The 16,023-nt window shown below is 38.9% G+C and overlaps 1 protein-coding gene across 3 annotated transcripts in view; it reads left to right on the plus strand.

Annotated features, from left to right (window-relative positions):
• Window positions 1–13,801, plus strand: part of INPP5E (Inositol-3-phosphate synthase) — a 40,581-nt gene extending 26,780 nt beyond the window's left edge. For 2 of the 3 annotated variants that reach the window (XM_090174556.1, XM_090174558.1), the window contains one exon: window positions 12,449–13,801. In XM_090174556.1, coding sequence (XP_090030682.1) covers window positions 12,449–12,522 — 74 coding nt within the window. In that variant the 3' untranslated portion in view covers window positions 12,523–13,801. Of the gene's footprint in view, window positions 1–6,111; window positions 6,253–12,448 lie in introns of all 3 variants that reach the window. The other variant, XR_016480819.1, reaches the window with a different exon arrangement.
• Window positions 13,802–16,023: the final 2,222 nt, after the last annotated feature.

Here is a 16,023-nt window from a genome sequence, read left to right on the forward strand (position 1 = left end):
CGGCGCCCTTGCTGATGCCGACAACCCAATCCTGCGCGTGGTCTGGATCAACTTGGGAGAATTTATATTGGGAACGTAGCACTGCGAAGTCACCATTCAAGAACTCTTCTTCAACTTCGGCCGGCAACTGATTCATGTCACAGATGTACGCTGCGAGAGATCTGAAGTAATTTCCGTGGTCATATCGGGCGATGAACGTAAGCATTTCTGTCAAAGCTGCTCGATGTGTGTGCCACTTGCCATCTCGGTTACCTCTCGTAAACATAAGTAGCGTCAGAACCATGTCCATGTAGGACCACCAAAATTCAAAATTTGGGCTTTCTTTGGACTTCTCCTTTACAAACCCAGACAATAATTTTAAAAAAATTTCGCTTTGAAGGAAACATTTCAACTGTAGAGGGTCCTTCGATATGCGCATAAACTCTGCAGGAACGACGTCATGCTCTTCAAAGAAAAACTTTATCTGAGGAGTTAATATCTGCCATATAGCTTGAAGCGTAATCTTGTGAGCCCTCATTCCTTTTCCATAAGCCTTGCCGTCGAGAGCTTTGGAAATACTGCCTTCACCCATTAGTCCGCTTTCTAGCCACATTTCGCTGAGGCCGCTCCCTGTCATGTGCTTTCCGATAACCTTAAGGAAGCTCATAGCTAAGTGAAGGCCGCCCATCCTTAGAATAGCTCGACTCTGCACCTCTTCCGAACACCATTTCAGTTCCAACAGCTTGCAGTACAATGCCTGGTCTGTTGTCAGAATTACATGATGCTTTCCAAGTTTGTCAGCAGTCGCAATGCATCATCGGACGACGGTGTTTAGTGTTGTCATCTCATGAGCGGGGTTTAGAATCAAGGGCATATACCCAATTCCCGAAACTTCGTAAGTAGAACCGGATGATTTTTTATTGAATTCCGTTCACCCTAGCTTGATCGTGTCGTGTACACGAGACTTCGCGAAGGCCAAATCTTGTGTAGGGGTAAGGGGGGTCAAGGTTTGACTGCTGAGTTTCGTTCAGTTGAACCAGAATGAAGTCGCATTAACCAGATGATTATCTTATAAAAACTCTTTATTTAGCCAGCCGATTAGCGCGCATACATAAACTCGTAAGATATGGGAGATGAACCGATCGTCGATCGACCTCCGGAACTTCAATGACCCGCCGTCTCACCAGCATGTTCTTTATATATCATCTGAAAGAGCCCGCCGCCGCTGTCCGTTGAACCCCAGGATGTACTGCAAACGTAAATAAACCCACCGAGGCTCCCCGAAACAGCTCCCCGTTACATCTTCCCCCTCTCTAAAAAGGGAAGCCTCGGGAAAAACATACCGGAGGGGAAAACCGCACAAACAAAGAAACAACGGGAAAAAACAATTTTATTTAAAAAAAAAAACTCCACCCGAACAAATTTTAATTCGGCAGATAAATCTTATAACAGTTCTGTACATTCTGCAACAAAACCGCCGCCAAAGGATCCACCTCGCATTCCCTCGAAGATGCCAACCGACAAACAAGCACCACCACAATCCCCGGCAAAGAAACTGAAATATCCACCAAATAGTCAGCCGGAAGACCCCCAGGAACAAACAACGGTGCCGCTGACTCGACAATAATCCGGCCAACCGTCACCCCCCGAAAAACTTCCCTAGCTGGCCCCAACGATGGGAACGTTGCCATAGGAGAATACCCTAACCAAAGGTTCGAAAAGTACCCCAGAAACTGGTCCGCATCCCACCGAGACCCCGAATAATTGTGAAGGAGAACATGATGGGATTGAGATACGTGTTCCTTCAACAACCGAAACACCCCTGTGTACGCCCCCCGACACTGCACCACCACTGGATACCCATATTTCCGTGCCAACCCAAGCTGCATAACAAAAACCTCCTTTTGGGCCATCCTCGTCCACCGCACTCAGCACCAGGACATCCTTCACAAACCCCAGGTTCGCAACTCTCTTCGCCATACCTAAAACCAACCAACCAAATTACCACAAAGTCTCCCGAACAGTCTCAAACGGTGGACCCCCAACCGGCCGAGACGAAAAAGTAAAGTCGTCCAAACTCAATACCCGACCCTGGCTAGGATGATCCCGCAGATACGTCGCAACCTGAGGACCCGACCGCAATTTTTCCCCGAACCAGCCCCGGGGTAATATAATAAACATCGCGCCGACGACCCACCTTCCGTTAAAGTCCCAGCAAGAGAACATAACCATTGGCACAGCTCACTGCATTATTCGCAATAGTCGATCGTCGCACGCAAATCGCCGATGAAATCTATCCCCAGGATACCGTCAAAACGAAGGCCCTCCATCACCCAGCAACAACCACCCGTTGCCATAGTTCGCGACTAATGGACCCCTGCAACCAAGGCCCAAAAAAACCCTGAATCTTCATAGCATTCCACCCAGGATCCAGGATCCCAGAACGGTAAAAAGCAAGACAAAGAGAAACAAAGCCATGCATCGTCGGGAAATCGAGATCGGGACACAACACCAGTAAGTGAACTACCAGCGGGATAAATAACCTAAGCCCTGCTCCTTGGACTACCTGATTCCTTCGAAGGCCTGCAGCCCGGCGTTCCCCCGGCATCAGCTAAACCCCCAGTTTGAGGATGCCCACCAAGATGTCACGCCGCTGTCCGAACCGCTTCGACCAATCAGCTCCGTCCCCAAGATCGGCGGGTACCCATTACAAATGCCCAAATAAACCCACCCGACACAGCTCCCCGTTACACTTGTAGTCGAGACTCCTGGACACACAGCGGCAGGTTTTTTCATATCTCCGGGCTCATTGACGCGAAACCAATTGACTTCAACTGCTTTCGCAAAATGAGGCTCCGGTCTCACCTTTGGAATGTTGAATGCAAAGCTGGTTCATTGCTGCCATCAGTTGTAGCCACCTTGAAATTTGGGGGGATTACGGCACCGGTAGCGTTGTCGAGGGACCTCAAAGTTACATTTGCGAGAGGTTTATCTGCCTGGAGCACCTGCCTATAGCTCATACAATGCCCCGCCGAGTGTAGCAGAGTTACAAGTTTACGAGATCGTGTCTGCTGATGTACAGATAAAGCTAATCCAATATGTTTTGGTGTCAGCTTCTTACCGCCACTTGCAGCATAGACTATATCTTGGCCTTTAGAAAGCTCAACGTTTTTTGGGTGAATGACGTAGTTGCAAAGATTCTAAGTTATCGTCGTCTTCTTCATTGCTTGAGTCATCGTCTTCGTCGGCGACAACGTCGTCGAGAACCTCGTCTCCGCCTATCAGTACACTCAGGAACAATAAAAGATTTTTCGGTATTACTGCGGGAGCCTCTTCCAGTGAAACATGAAGCCCTGAGTGAACCGGCGAATCTTGTAGCTCCCCTCTAAGTAGCAGTGCTGCATGGACAAGAGTTAGAGAATCGTCATTGAGCAATTCCCTCGGGATCGAAACATCTTCATCAATGTCTCCTAAAGCAACATCCGAAAACTTCCGGGGTATAAGGAGACTTTGCCTTCCGGTGATGTCCTGTGATAAGGGCTGGATGAAATGGAACGAGTCTTTAATGATGTTCTGCAATTTATCTTTAAAAGTTGACAAGCGCGATTCAAATGACTTTGGTATCTCAGCGTCGATTGTTCTCGCCAGGTGAACGTATCCTTCCCAATCATTTGAGAGTTGCAAAACGTGGCCCAGTGAGGCTGACACTTTGAGCTCTTTGCAAATTTGGCTCATAGCTAAATTACCACACTTCTTCATTTGCATCTGTACCTTTTTCTGGTTCCTCTCGGCCTTTGCTATGCACACTGTGGTATTTCACCTCAGATGCTATTAAGCACGGCATACAATTGATGTGGACGAACAGTTGGTGGTCATAATTAGCCAGCTCCCTTATAGTCTCATTCATTGAGTCTAACATCACCTGCCTCAATGCTTCGTTTTTCTCGCTTTGGCAGAAAATGCACTTGTTAATGGCCACACAGCCCTTCAGAGCTCTTGAATTTGTTCCTCAAACTTTCCAATCTGCCAGAATTGGCAAAGTTTGAGTAGCATCTGCGGTGGTACTTAAATTTATCTTCACAATCTGTCAACTTTTTTTCCTGACAATAGTGGCAGCAAAATCAGCATCATGAAGTTCTTTCCTCAAGCCAGCGTACTTCAGAAGAGTCTCTTTGCCGTTATCCATCAAAACTGATAATTTGTCCTTTGAACATTTTTTCTTCTGGCAGATTATGCATAGGTTGTGGTTGAACGTTTGAGCCGTAACAACTAAGGAGCACACCATTGAGGCCATATATTGCAAAAAACTGCAGTATTTTACAAAAATGACAAATTCTGAAAGTAACAAACACTTTCAGTAACACATGTTTTGTTACCAAATTGTATTTCGGAAGGTGTAAAATATTACTTACCACGGCACAACCTTTTTGATCGATCACTGGTTACTTCAACTAGAGGCTATCATGCAAAACTTCGGAAACCATTTGTAAAAACCTCAGTCCGCCAACATAATTTTTCTTAGCGTGTTATAAACGATTGGAATACTATCCCGCCTGATTTTATAATACCTCTCGGCCTCCTTCTACCAACTTGTTTATATTCATGTCCTCGTATCTCAGTGAAAAATAGGCCAATTTTCACAAATCAAATTTTATTTTGTTTTAGAGTATGCGCTACAAGTTTATTGTTGACACTTTTCCGCTACCACCTACCGGTGAAAACATGTTTTTTAATTAGGCATTTACTGTCTACTACACCTTCCTTGAAAATTTCAAAATTCTAAGTGAAATCGTTTATGAGAAAATTGTACTGATCGAGCAATTTAGGACACCCTGTATATATAATGTATATATTTATATCTTATCAAGTTTGTGTGTGAATAAATAAATAAATAAGCACACAATAGTCTACATAGTAAACATTTAAACACTAAAAACCATATATCTGACGGATTTTACATTCCAAATACAACAAATACAAATTACCTGACTGCCATGTGCACGTGCATGAAGAATGAACTGAATTGCACACAGTTATGCCACGGCTCTCGACAATGTTTTAATTCTGAAATGGTCATTTCCTTGCTTGCTTCCGAACAACAAATTTTCGGCAGCCATCTTGGGCGCCATCTTGGAACCCATGCACTCCAAACTTTGACTAAGTAAATTTTGAGCATTGCAATGTGTTTGGCACTCGAGAAAACCCCAAAGCAAACATTTAAATCATTATTTTAAGCCAACGGATAAGTGAGATATAGGGCAACAGAGTTTTGGCCTCCATCTTGGATACCGGACTTCTTACACTTTAAAGAGATTGATTTCCTAATTATGGAATATATATATATATAATTATGGAAATATATAAATATATATATATATATATATTTATATATTTCCATAATTAGGAAATCCATATATATATACACAAACTTTATCTTTCCTTATCTAAATCTATTCTATATGTATTTAGACTAATGCCATCTATCATGGTTTATCTGTAATTTTATATATACAGGGTGTTAAGGATAAGAGTACCGAAACTTTCTACATGCATTCTATGGGTCTCTATGAGTAAAAAATGTCTTATAAAAATGGGTCCTAAAGTTCTTCGTTTCAGAGATATGGACTCTCAAAAAATACCCCAAAACACAGCCTTAAATCTGGCAAACAATATTCTTCCTTGAACCAAATTGTTTTCATTAAACTATCAATTATTTTTTATCTGTGAGACGAGAAACTTTAATAACAAGTGACAAAAGTTCATTAATGTCCTTTTAGAAGTAATATGAGTTTGAAGACAAATACAAGCCATTTTAATTTATTGATATGATTTTAATTATTTCATCTAAAGATGATTTAAGGCTCTGTCCGGTCATTTGAGGTAGTTTTTAGGAGTCCATATCTCTGAAACGAAGCACTTTAGGACCCATGTTTACTTGACATTTTTTACTCGTAAAGCCCATAGAATGCATATAAAAAGTTTCGGTACTCTTATCCGTAACACCCTGTATATATATATATATATATATATATATATATATATATATATATATAAAATTACAGATAAACCATGATAGATGGCATTAGTGACCTACTCGAGATGAGAGCTTTTTATAAAAGCAAACATTTTCAGACTGAATATATGATGTGAAACGACTATTCGACCACTATCCAACCATAAATAGACTACAGGGGAATTCTTAAACATTCGAAGTTCATTCATATAATAAAAAACATTTCAATGATGTGGGTTATCACACAGGGCCGTATGATTGTATGTACAATTTTTTATTTTTATTTTGTTTCCATTGCGTGCCCCCACGGAAATCAAATCCTGGTTACGGTGCTGGCTACTCAGCTGGTACATATTTCATGGTATGAGAAATATAGTGGTAGAAAAACCTTATTAAAAATACAGTACAGTTATATTAATCCAACCATTATTCAAGCTTGGGTAACCATACTGATAAACTTTCAGGTTTTAAAAAAAACCAAACCCACTGGGTTTTTTTTTTGTGTTTTTTTAAATTAACGTAAGACATTATACCCCTATAGACTGAACTAGTTTCTAAATTTACTTACTTACTTTACTTATTTCTGGCCTTCGTTGTCCATTTTATATTAAAGTGTCGTCTGCTTTTTTATCTGCCACAGTTGGTATAGAAAAGCAATACAGGACGCCCTCCAAAAAGGAATTAATGTTGAAATTTACTTTCTTTATTTCTTGCCCTTGTAATAATATGTAACTCTCGTCTGCTATTTGGTCTACTGCTACAGGTTTTACAAAGTAGCTGAAGACTTGAAGTACCTAGAAAGGAGTATTATTATAATTATAAATTGAAATTGAAAATGGCAAGTGGCAGTGGTCGATAGCTGGCTCCTTAGTGGTTGAAACTATTGAAAGTTAAGTGTAAAAATAATGTTAAAGATTAAAGGCCCATTTGAAGGCAACTGAAGGGGCAGAAAACGATTAAACAGTAGACATGGTGTAGAATTTTCAGTTGCGCGGGATTCTACCAGACCACGGGATAAACTTGTTTTCTTCTAAGCTCGCTACCTATACTAAAATTAGACTGACTATAGTTTTTAATAATTTTATATATTTTAAAACTTGAGGGACTATGAACTAATCGATCACGCATTACGTGCTTTACACTAAAAATACTAAAACTAAAATATTACACATTGAAATTATTCATTTTATACACTATTATTATTAATTAACAATTAACACTTATTATTTAATTAAATTTAATTAGCTTGTTGGCTAAGTTTTCTACACATGGAATCCGATTTAGAAATAATAATAAAAATAGAGACAATGTCACACTCTCAGCATCCGAAGAACTTAACAGGCCAGGTTACCCAGGTAGTTCGTTAAGTGACAACTCAATGTCAAGCTGTTAAAGTGTCAAAGAAAAGAAAGAAAAGTCAAATGTCTATGGATAAATTTACGTTGAAGAAGACTGATGAAGAGAAGAAACATATGGCAAAATAATTGAAAATTTCTTCTATGCTAATAATATAGCTTTTATTGTGGCAGAAAGTAAACCGTATGAAAAATGATCGCAGCTTTGAGACCTAGATATAAGCCTCCTAGGGCTACACAGATTGGTGGGGAATTGTTGGAAAATGCTGCAAAAGAGGTAGACTAAAAATTAAAAGGATGATGTTAAGAACTCCATTTTGACATTAGTTCAAGATGTGTGGTCAAATATAAAAGTGATCCAATATTAGCTACAAGTATTTCTACAGGAACATCCACATTTTTACTAGAAGCTACTGCCGTTCAAGCAGAAACTGGCATCAGTCTGTGAAGAAAGATTTGGGAAAAAGGGTTTTGTAGTATCTACAGACAATGAGAATAAAATGAGAGATTTTGAGAAAAAATAATCCGAAACTTGTAACATATGGATGTTCAGCCCACTTGATGAACTTAGTTGAAAAGTATATGTCACACCACCAACAGTGTTAAAGCATATTGTCAAACTACAGAAATATTTTAGAAATGTACACTTAGCATGCAGCTGGTTGAAAGAAAAGAATGACGTTATACCTCAAATTCTGAATGACACTTGATGGAACTCGCACCACGATTGTGTAAAAACGTTTGTTTCCAACTGTCACATTTATTTTCCTATTAGATTGAAAAATTAATCATCATTTGAGAAACATATCTGTAAAATCTTTTACAATGTGTTGATATACCAAGAAGGGGTTCATTTACAAAAACAACTTACTGCAGTTGGAATTGCACTTGACAAACTCCAGGCTGATGGGACCACTATTTCTGATTCTAAAGAATTATGGTTTGATTGTCTTGCAAATGAAGATCTTAGTCCGTACAAGCGATGACACAGTGTCACACTCTAGCTAACATTATGGATCCCAAATACAAAGGACATCGTCTAACCCAGGAACAGAAAGCTAAAGCAGAAGAATGGTTTGAAGATATGTATCCTGAGTTTCTACCTGCAATTCTTGATTTTCAAATTGAGCATGAAGAATTTTACCTTAAATCCCTAATGAATGACAATGTTGTTAAGGCATTTTCAACTGTAAAATGGTGGAAGAGCCTAGAGAAAAAAAAGAGAAAGGCAGTGGAAAATTGGTGGAGGGTTTCTGTACTTTCTTTTGGAAATTAAATTGTTGTCCTTCAAGTTCTGCGTCATTAGAAAAGGTGTTTTTAACATTTGGAACTTCGTAATCCCAGGCGAACTAATTGGCCTGGTTTTAGGGATGATCTAAATCTTCATCTGAAGGATGATAAGCCTAGGCTGTCATCGGTGCTGGATTTTGATTTGGCTGTTGATCGCATGCAACATGCCATTATCGACTCCTACCACCGTAACTGTCCGGTGAAGTCTGCCAACCAGCCAAGGCTAGTTCCTTGGTGGAACCTTGAGATTGGCAGGCTTCGCAAAGAGTCTAGGAGGCTCTTTAACAAAGCTAAGAGGTCGGGTGACTGGGTTGCCTACAAGCAAACCCTCACTGCGTACCATAAGGCCATCCGCGAGGCCAAGAGGGACTCGTGGAGGAATTTCTGTGAGAATATCTCTGATATTCCTAGTACGGCAAAGTTAATGAAAATTATGGCCAACGATAAGACTAAACATCTTGACACTATCAAGTTGAAAGATGGCAGTCATTCTTCGTCGGGTAAGGAGACTCTAACTCATATGTTAGATGTACACTTTCCCGACTCCAGAATTACAAACAGTACTGATTCTGACCCCCTTCCTATTAGGATTGCACGTACCAAAAGGGAGGACTGGGCGGTGGCGAATAAAATTGTCACGCACTCGAGCCTTATTTGGGCTATAAAGTCTTTTAAGCCCTATAAGTCTCCGGGGCCGGATGGGATACTTCCCATTCTGTTGCAGGAGGGCATTGACGTTGTCTGCCCAATGCTGAGTAGAATCTATAGGGCTTGTATTGCCCTTGGATATATTCCTAGCACCTGGAAGCTTTCTAGGGTGATCTTTATTCCGAAGCCAGGGAAATCTAACTATCTCGAGGCTAAGGCTTTTAGACCAATCAGTTTGACTTCTTTTTTTCTAAAGATTTTGGAGAAATTGGTAGACAACTATATTAGGGGAGAGGTTATTTCTCATACACCTCTCTCGACGGCTCAGTATGCCTACCAAAAAGGCAAATCTACTGAGACTGCCCTTCATGGCATAACCAATTGCATTGAAAGGGCTATTAACTTTAAGGAAATAGCATTAGCTGTGTTCCTTGATATTGAGGGCGCCTTCGATAAGGTGTCCAGCGCAGTCATCATGAAGGCTGCTAAGCGCTTTGGCATTAATGACACTCTGTGTCTCTGGCTCAAAGCTATGCTGACGAATCGTGTGGTGGTATCCTCCCTGCTCGGTGAATCCCTTATGATCTCCACCAGCCGTGGTTGCCCGCAAGGTGGTGTTCTATCACCTCTGCTGTGGTGCCTGGTTGTGGATGAGCTTTTGGTGAGGCTAGACAGGGATGGGTGCCGCTGCTTCGGCTATGCCGATGATATCGCCATCATCTTTACGGGAAAATTCCCCAACACTACTAGCGATTTAGTGAGAAGTGCTCTTGCATCAGTGGAAAAATGGTGCAGGGAAGTTGGTCTTACGGTTAATCCTAGTAAAACGGTACTTGTTCCTTTTACTCGTAAAAGGCTGCAAAACTCTTTTAATGATATCTCCTTATTTGGGACTATTTTGAGGGAAAGCACGGAGGTGAAGTACCTTGGTGTTATTCTTGACAACAAACTAACGTGGAAGCCTCACCTTGACTGTGTAGTTAAGAAGGCCAAGATGTTACTTTGGAGGACTAGGAGTGCAGTTAGCAGGTCATGGGGGCTTAGCCCTAAAGTGGCCTTCTGGCTGTACACCATGATCATCAGACCACTGCTCTCTTATGCTGCAGTGGTCTGGTGGCCAAGAGTCCGAATTAAGACTGTGCAGAGCGATCTGCGCACTCTACAAAGGCTGGCTTGTGTCAGCATCACAGGAGCTATGAGAACAGCCCCAAGTGCTTCTCTAGAAATTCTCCTGAACATTCTTCCTCTTCATCTTTTTATAGAGGAAGCTGCTGCTATGGGAGCCTATAGGCTCAACCAGAATGGTTGGTGGAAGGCGAATACTTGGGATAATAGCCACACCAAGATCTTTCGGGAAATTTCATGTCAGTTACCTGTATATCTCATGGGTTCTGATTTGATGACTACGAAGCTACATTTTAGTAAGTCCTTCAATACTTATTTTCCGAGCCGTACAGAGTGGGCCAATCATAGTACCCTCGGGGCCAGAGGAGAAATCGTCTGGTTTACCGATGGGTCTAAGACCCGCTCTGGCTCAGGTTCGGGGATGTATTGCCTTACTAGCAATCTCGGCTTCTTTGAAAGCCTTGGTGTCTATGCTAGTGTTTTCCAGGCGGAAATTGCCGCTAACTGCTTCTGTGTTGATTTTTGTCTTAAGAAGAAGCTTCATGGCAAGGTTATCCAAATTTATTCGGATAGTCAAGCAGCCCTCAAGGCTCTCAACCAGTTTCAGGTCTCTTCAAAACTGGTTTACAGCTGTTTGAACCTCCTCTCGGAGCTAGGCACCAATAATAAAGTTCAGCTCTATTGGGTTCCTGGCCATCGGGGGTACTATGGTAATGAGAGGGCCGATGTCTTAGCCAAGAAGGGGGCAGAGGCTGGGTTCTTTGGTCCTGAACCTGCCGTTCCTATCCCCTCTAGCGTAGTTCGCGGCCTTATCTCTAACTCCATGACTGACCGTCAACTCAAGCTTTGGCTTGAGATGGATGGCCAAAGGCAGGCTAAAGAGTTTATCTCGGGCCCCTCTAGGCAGAGAGCTAAGGAGCTGCTCTCGCTTTCCAAATCTAATATCAGGTTGGTCATTGGCCTACTAACAGGTCACTGTCTCCTTAACAGACATCTTCACCTGATTGGAATCAGTGATGATCCAATCTGTAGGGCATGTCAGGCTGAGGAGGAAACCGCCTCTCATGTGCTTTGTAGGTGCGATTACTACGCGGCCCAAAGATTCGAGCATCTTGGTATGCATCAACTGGAAACTTCTGATTTCTATAATATGCCGGCCAAGAGGATTCTCCGTTTTGTGTCGGATATTGGACTTTTTAAGTCTTAAGGTTCGGGTTTTGCACAATGGACCTCTGGTCGACGTGCGCGAACGGGCATTTCCAAAGCCCTTCACCCCTTCATCAATAATAATAATAATAATAACATTTGGATTGGTGTGGTCCAAACTTAGAAACAGACTTGGCACAGATGTTAAAACTTGTTTAAGTTTACAGATACTTTTGAGCAGAGCCAAAAGATTGGTAAAAAAATGTATGAAGACTATATGTATCTTTGGAAATGATTTTAAGCAGGAATCCATACTTCTACTTGGAATGCTTATCCTGCCGTATCGCGCATGGTAAGATTTCTCTGATGGCTTTGGTCCCGCCTACGAGATAAAAAATCTTCTTTGCGCTCGCTCCCTTCTCATATTATTGTTTGTTAAGTTAACATAGTGACGTCAAAAAACCCGTCGGCCACATCGAGACGAAAATATGCTGCGATTAGCATTCCAAGTAGAGGTATGGATTCCTGTTTTAAGTAATAAAATTTCGAAAATTTAAATGTGTTTTTTTTGGGCTGGGTTTTTTTTTAATTCGAACCCTGTAAACTTAAGCACTCGGGCTATATTGGGTCAGATTCAATGGTGTTTCTCACTCCTGTTCTTAATTAAGTGACAGCTTTAACGAAACCCGTTTTATGCATAAGGATAGCGCACTACTAAAAACCTTTACATGGACTGCTTAAGATTCTAAATTTTTCCTCTGTATAGCAAATGAAACATGAAATGTTTATTGGGCTGTTATCCCGGGGCTCTTGAGCAGAGATGGAATACTGAGGGCGTCATTGTGTAATTATTTAAACTATTTTGGTCATTGATTTAATTTTGTCATAACAGGGAATAAAAGACGTGCAAAAGAAATGGCCAGTGAACTTAAGACTCAAGGAAGCGTGGTTTGTAGTATTATGTGAGGCGGCTGTTCTAATTAAAAATCAGTCTTTATTACTATTTATGTATTGCAATAAGTGTTGAAAACATTCAAGCACAATAATGATAATTTGTGAAATTCAGTGAAGAAATGTGGATGGAATTAACCTCTTACGTAGTTAAGTAGGTATATACCGGTAATTTTTTAACACCACAGTATTATTCTGAAAGTATCCATTTCCTAATATATAAAATATATTGTACAAATGTATTATGCAAATAAGAAAAATAAGCAATTGAATTTTGTATCTTTCACACCCTATGGTATTTGGTAACACACTGTAAAGTAAAAAAATCTTAAATTTTCAATGTAAAAGTTTACTAATGATAAATACTAAATATCAATTACCAATAGAGGGATCAATTTGAGAACAAAATATTTTCCATCAGTTTTTTGAATACATCTTAACTTAAACTCGTTGCCAATGCAGATACAAAAAAGGAGCTTTAGAAAAACCTTCATTCAACTGGTACTAAATGCATTATCTTGTTCTATAATTTTTGAATTTATTGGCAATTAACATTGGAATTATACATATAATTGTAAAAAGACAGTTTTTAATACGTACTTGGTGAAGGTAGCTTGATTCACTCCATTTTTTGCACTTAATGAAAACAATAAAACATTGAAAACACTACCTCTGCCTAGTATTTTAAAGTTGTTTTTCCTCTGAGTGCTTTGTTTTCCCCCTTCAAGAAACCTGCAGTGGTTTTAAAGCAATAGTTAGCACAACACTATCATGCAGTATAAAAACCCTTGTATCACCGTGAAAATAACCTCGGGCCTATTGAAACGCTGCTTATAAAATATAATTATTAATAACTAATTGTAAAGGTTCCATTTATGCTGACTGTCCTTTTCCATTTTTGTATTTTCTAAGTTTTGTAAAACTCATGTGTCTAAATTATATATGCTAAGGTTTGAGCTGTTAGAGCAATACTTCAGTTTCGATGCAAAAACTGCCTATAAAATTATGCTGTTGATTAAAGTTTATGAAATGTTTAAGGTTTTTGAAAATATAAACCATTTTAAGTTGAACATGTATAGTTCTGGTAGCAGTGATTATTTGTTAATTTATAGTCTAGCTATCTTTCTTCAGTTCAAGGGTAGACTTCAACGTAATCTAATAGAAATATGAATGAATTGTGGTTTATTTTTAGACCTTAGTAGTCTCGTGAAAACATTGCCAGGGTTGCCACAAAATTTTCAGATTCAAATTCCGTTTTTCCTGACCATTTTAAGAGATTTTCCCTGACTTTTTAAATACAAAATTTTTATTTTATAATTTACTTTTATTAGAAGTTAATAAATTTAAATTAACTTATATTTCAGTATAAAGGTTATTGCAATTTTCAAGGAAATAAATGATAATCATAGAATTTGTCAAAGATCTAGAGTAAAAATTACCTTCAAAAAGTGTCAAGAGAAAATCGAATTCCTTGACCTTTTACAAATTCTTAAAATTCCCTGACTTTTTAGGCCCATTATTAAATTCCCTGACTTTTCCCAGATTTTCCTGACGTGTGGTAACCCTGTTAGCTATGCACAGTTTAGTTATTTTTTATCAACATTGTGGTTCAAATCCAATGTTAACGAATAAGTTTTGGTTTATAAAAGCCCAATGTGCCGTAAGTTTTTTGATGTGGATCAAAATTTAGGAAATCACTTCATCTAACCATTAATAAATACTGATAGTCAAACTTATCTCACTCTATTGTTCGTTATGTAGTCAAAGCTCAAGAATGTGGTACGTGAATATTGTAGTACCACTGTAAAAGTCTTTCATGGGTTTGAAATCCCCTAAATTTTTGCACATACAAACTTTCACATTTCATTATTCACTGATAACTAAAATTGTTACATCACCATAACATTTCTTGAAAATAGCCTGGTACTAAGCATGGAGTAAAAGCATATTAGTTTAAAGAACTATCATCCAGGTTAAGTTTTGTTTAAAGGAAAAGTTCAGGTTGGGTAAAACTTGGGTCTATTTGAAAGATCATGTTTAAATATACTCAAAAATATCAGTCTTAAAATTGTATCTTTTTTTAATGATGAGAAATAAATTTTTAAACGAGCGAAATTTACCCGACAAGCGAGCTGCCATTTTCTTTCACCTTCCCTCTGCAGACCGCACGCAGATCAAGCGCGTGCAGGGACAGAGCGCTGTTATAGCGCGAACAGCGTGTGATTAAAGTCCTAAAACGTCACCGTGAAACAAAATGGCAGATCGCTTGGCGGGTAAATTTGGCTCGTTTAAAAATTAATTTCTCATCATTAAAAAAGATACAATTTTACGACATATTTTTGACTTTATTTAAACATGATCTTTCAAATAAATCCAAATCTTACCCAACCTGAACTTTTCCTTTAAAAATAGAATTGAACGATTCATCATGTGTTTTCATGTGATGGTAAAAATAATGGTACCTTTAAGTACTAGTATTCGATTGAACCCTCTATTGCATGGTTTTTGATCTCTTCAAATCTTCATATCGCCAAGTGGCTGGATGAGATAACATTGTTATTTGAAAATTTGTTTTTTAAGTAGCTATAGTGTGTCCATCGTGACAAAATTACTTATCTGCTTGAATCAAGCACCTGTATTGAATATTTGCTATTGGTATTACCATTTTAATTTTTCCATTAAATGCAACAAAAATTTTGTTATATTTACTAAATAGAAATATATTTTTGTGTACTGTTACCCATAGCTGGGGATAAATCAATATTTATTAATAGTGTGAAAAAAAATTTTTTTGCTTCACGAGATATATTATTAAATGTTAAACACAATTCTGTAATTTTTTAAAAATAAATGTAGAAATTGAAATTGTTTGTTGTACTAGTCTACTGTGAAGGAATTCCCTTACCAAAAAAATAAGCTGGTTTTTATACTCTTTTATATGCCCTAGGTTAGCACCTAGTTTTAACCTTGGATTTGTCTCAAGCACCATAATAATACTTTGTAAATACTACCTTTCATAACCAGCTTCATACTATATTGACAAAATATATTGTTTTAAGACTAGGTCAATACTAGTCATAAACCAGATTGATACCCAATTTGTACTAGGCCTATACTCATCATAAACCAGGTTGATACCCAATTTATACTAGGCCTATACTCGTCATAAACCAGGTTGATACCCCTTACCAAAATTAAGTTGTCTAAAAACTACTTACACTTGGTTTTAAGTTGGTATTTAGTTGGTATTTGAGACAAATACCAACTAAATACTAACTTAACACCTACTTAAAAACCACTTAATACCAACTAGAAGTAGACTTAAAACCAACTCTGATTTCGCTTAATGGAGGCAACTTGAAACCAACTTAAAAATAATACGTAATTTTCTGACTACTAAAAACCAACTAATTACAAACTTAAAAAAAATAAGTATTTTCCAGCTAACTTAAAACCACCTTAAAACCAACTTATTACCCCTTTAACTAGTTTCTTAAAATATGCTGGCAACTTGAG

The sequence above is a fragment of the Leiobunum rupestre genome, chromosome 5, assembly GCF_980474605.1.
Source record: "Leiobunum rupestre chromosome 5, qqLeiRupe1.1.hap1, whole genome shotgun sequence".
Taxonomy (NCBI): domain Eukaryota; kingdom Metazoa; phylum Arthropoda; class Arachnida; order Opiliones; family Sclerosomatidae; genus Leiobunum; species Leiobunum rupestre.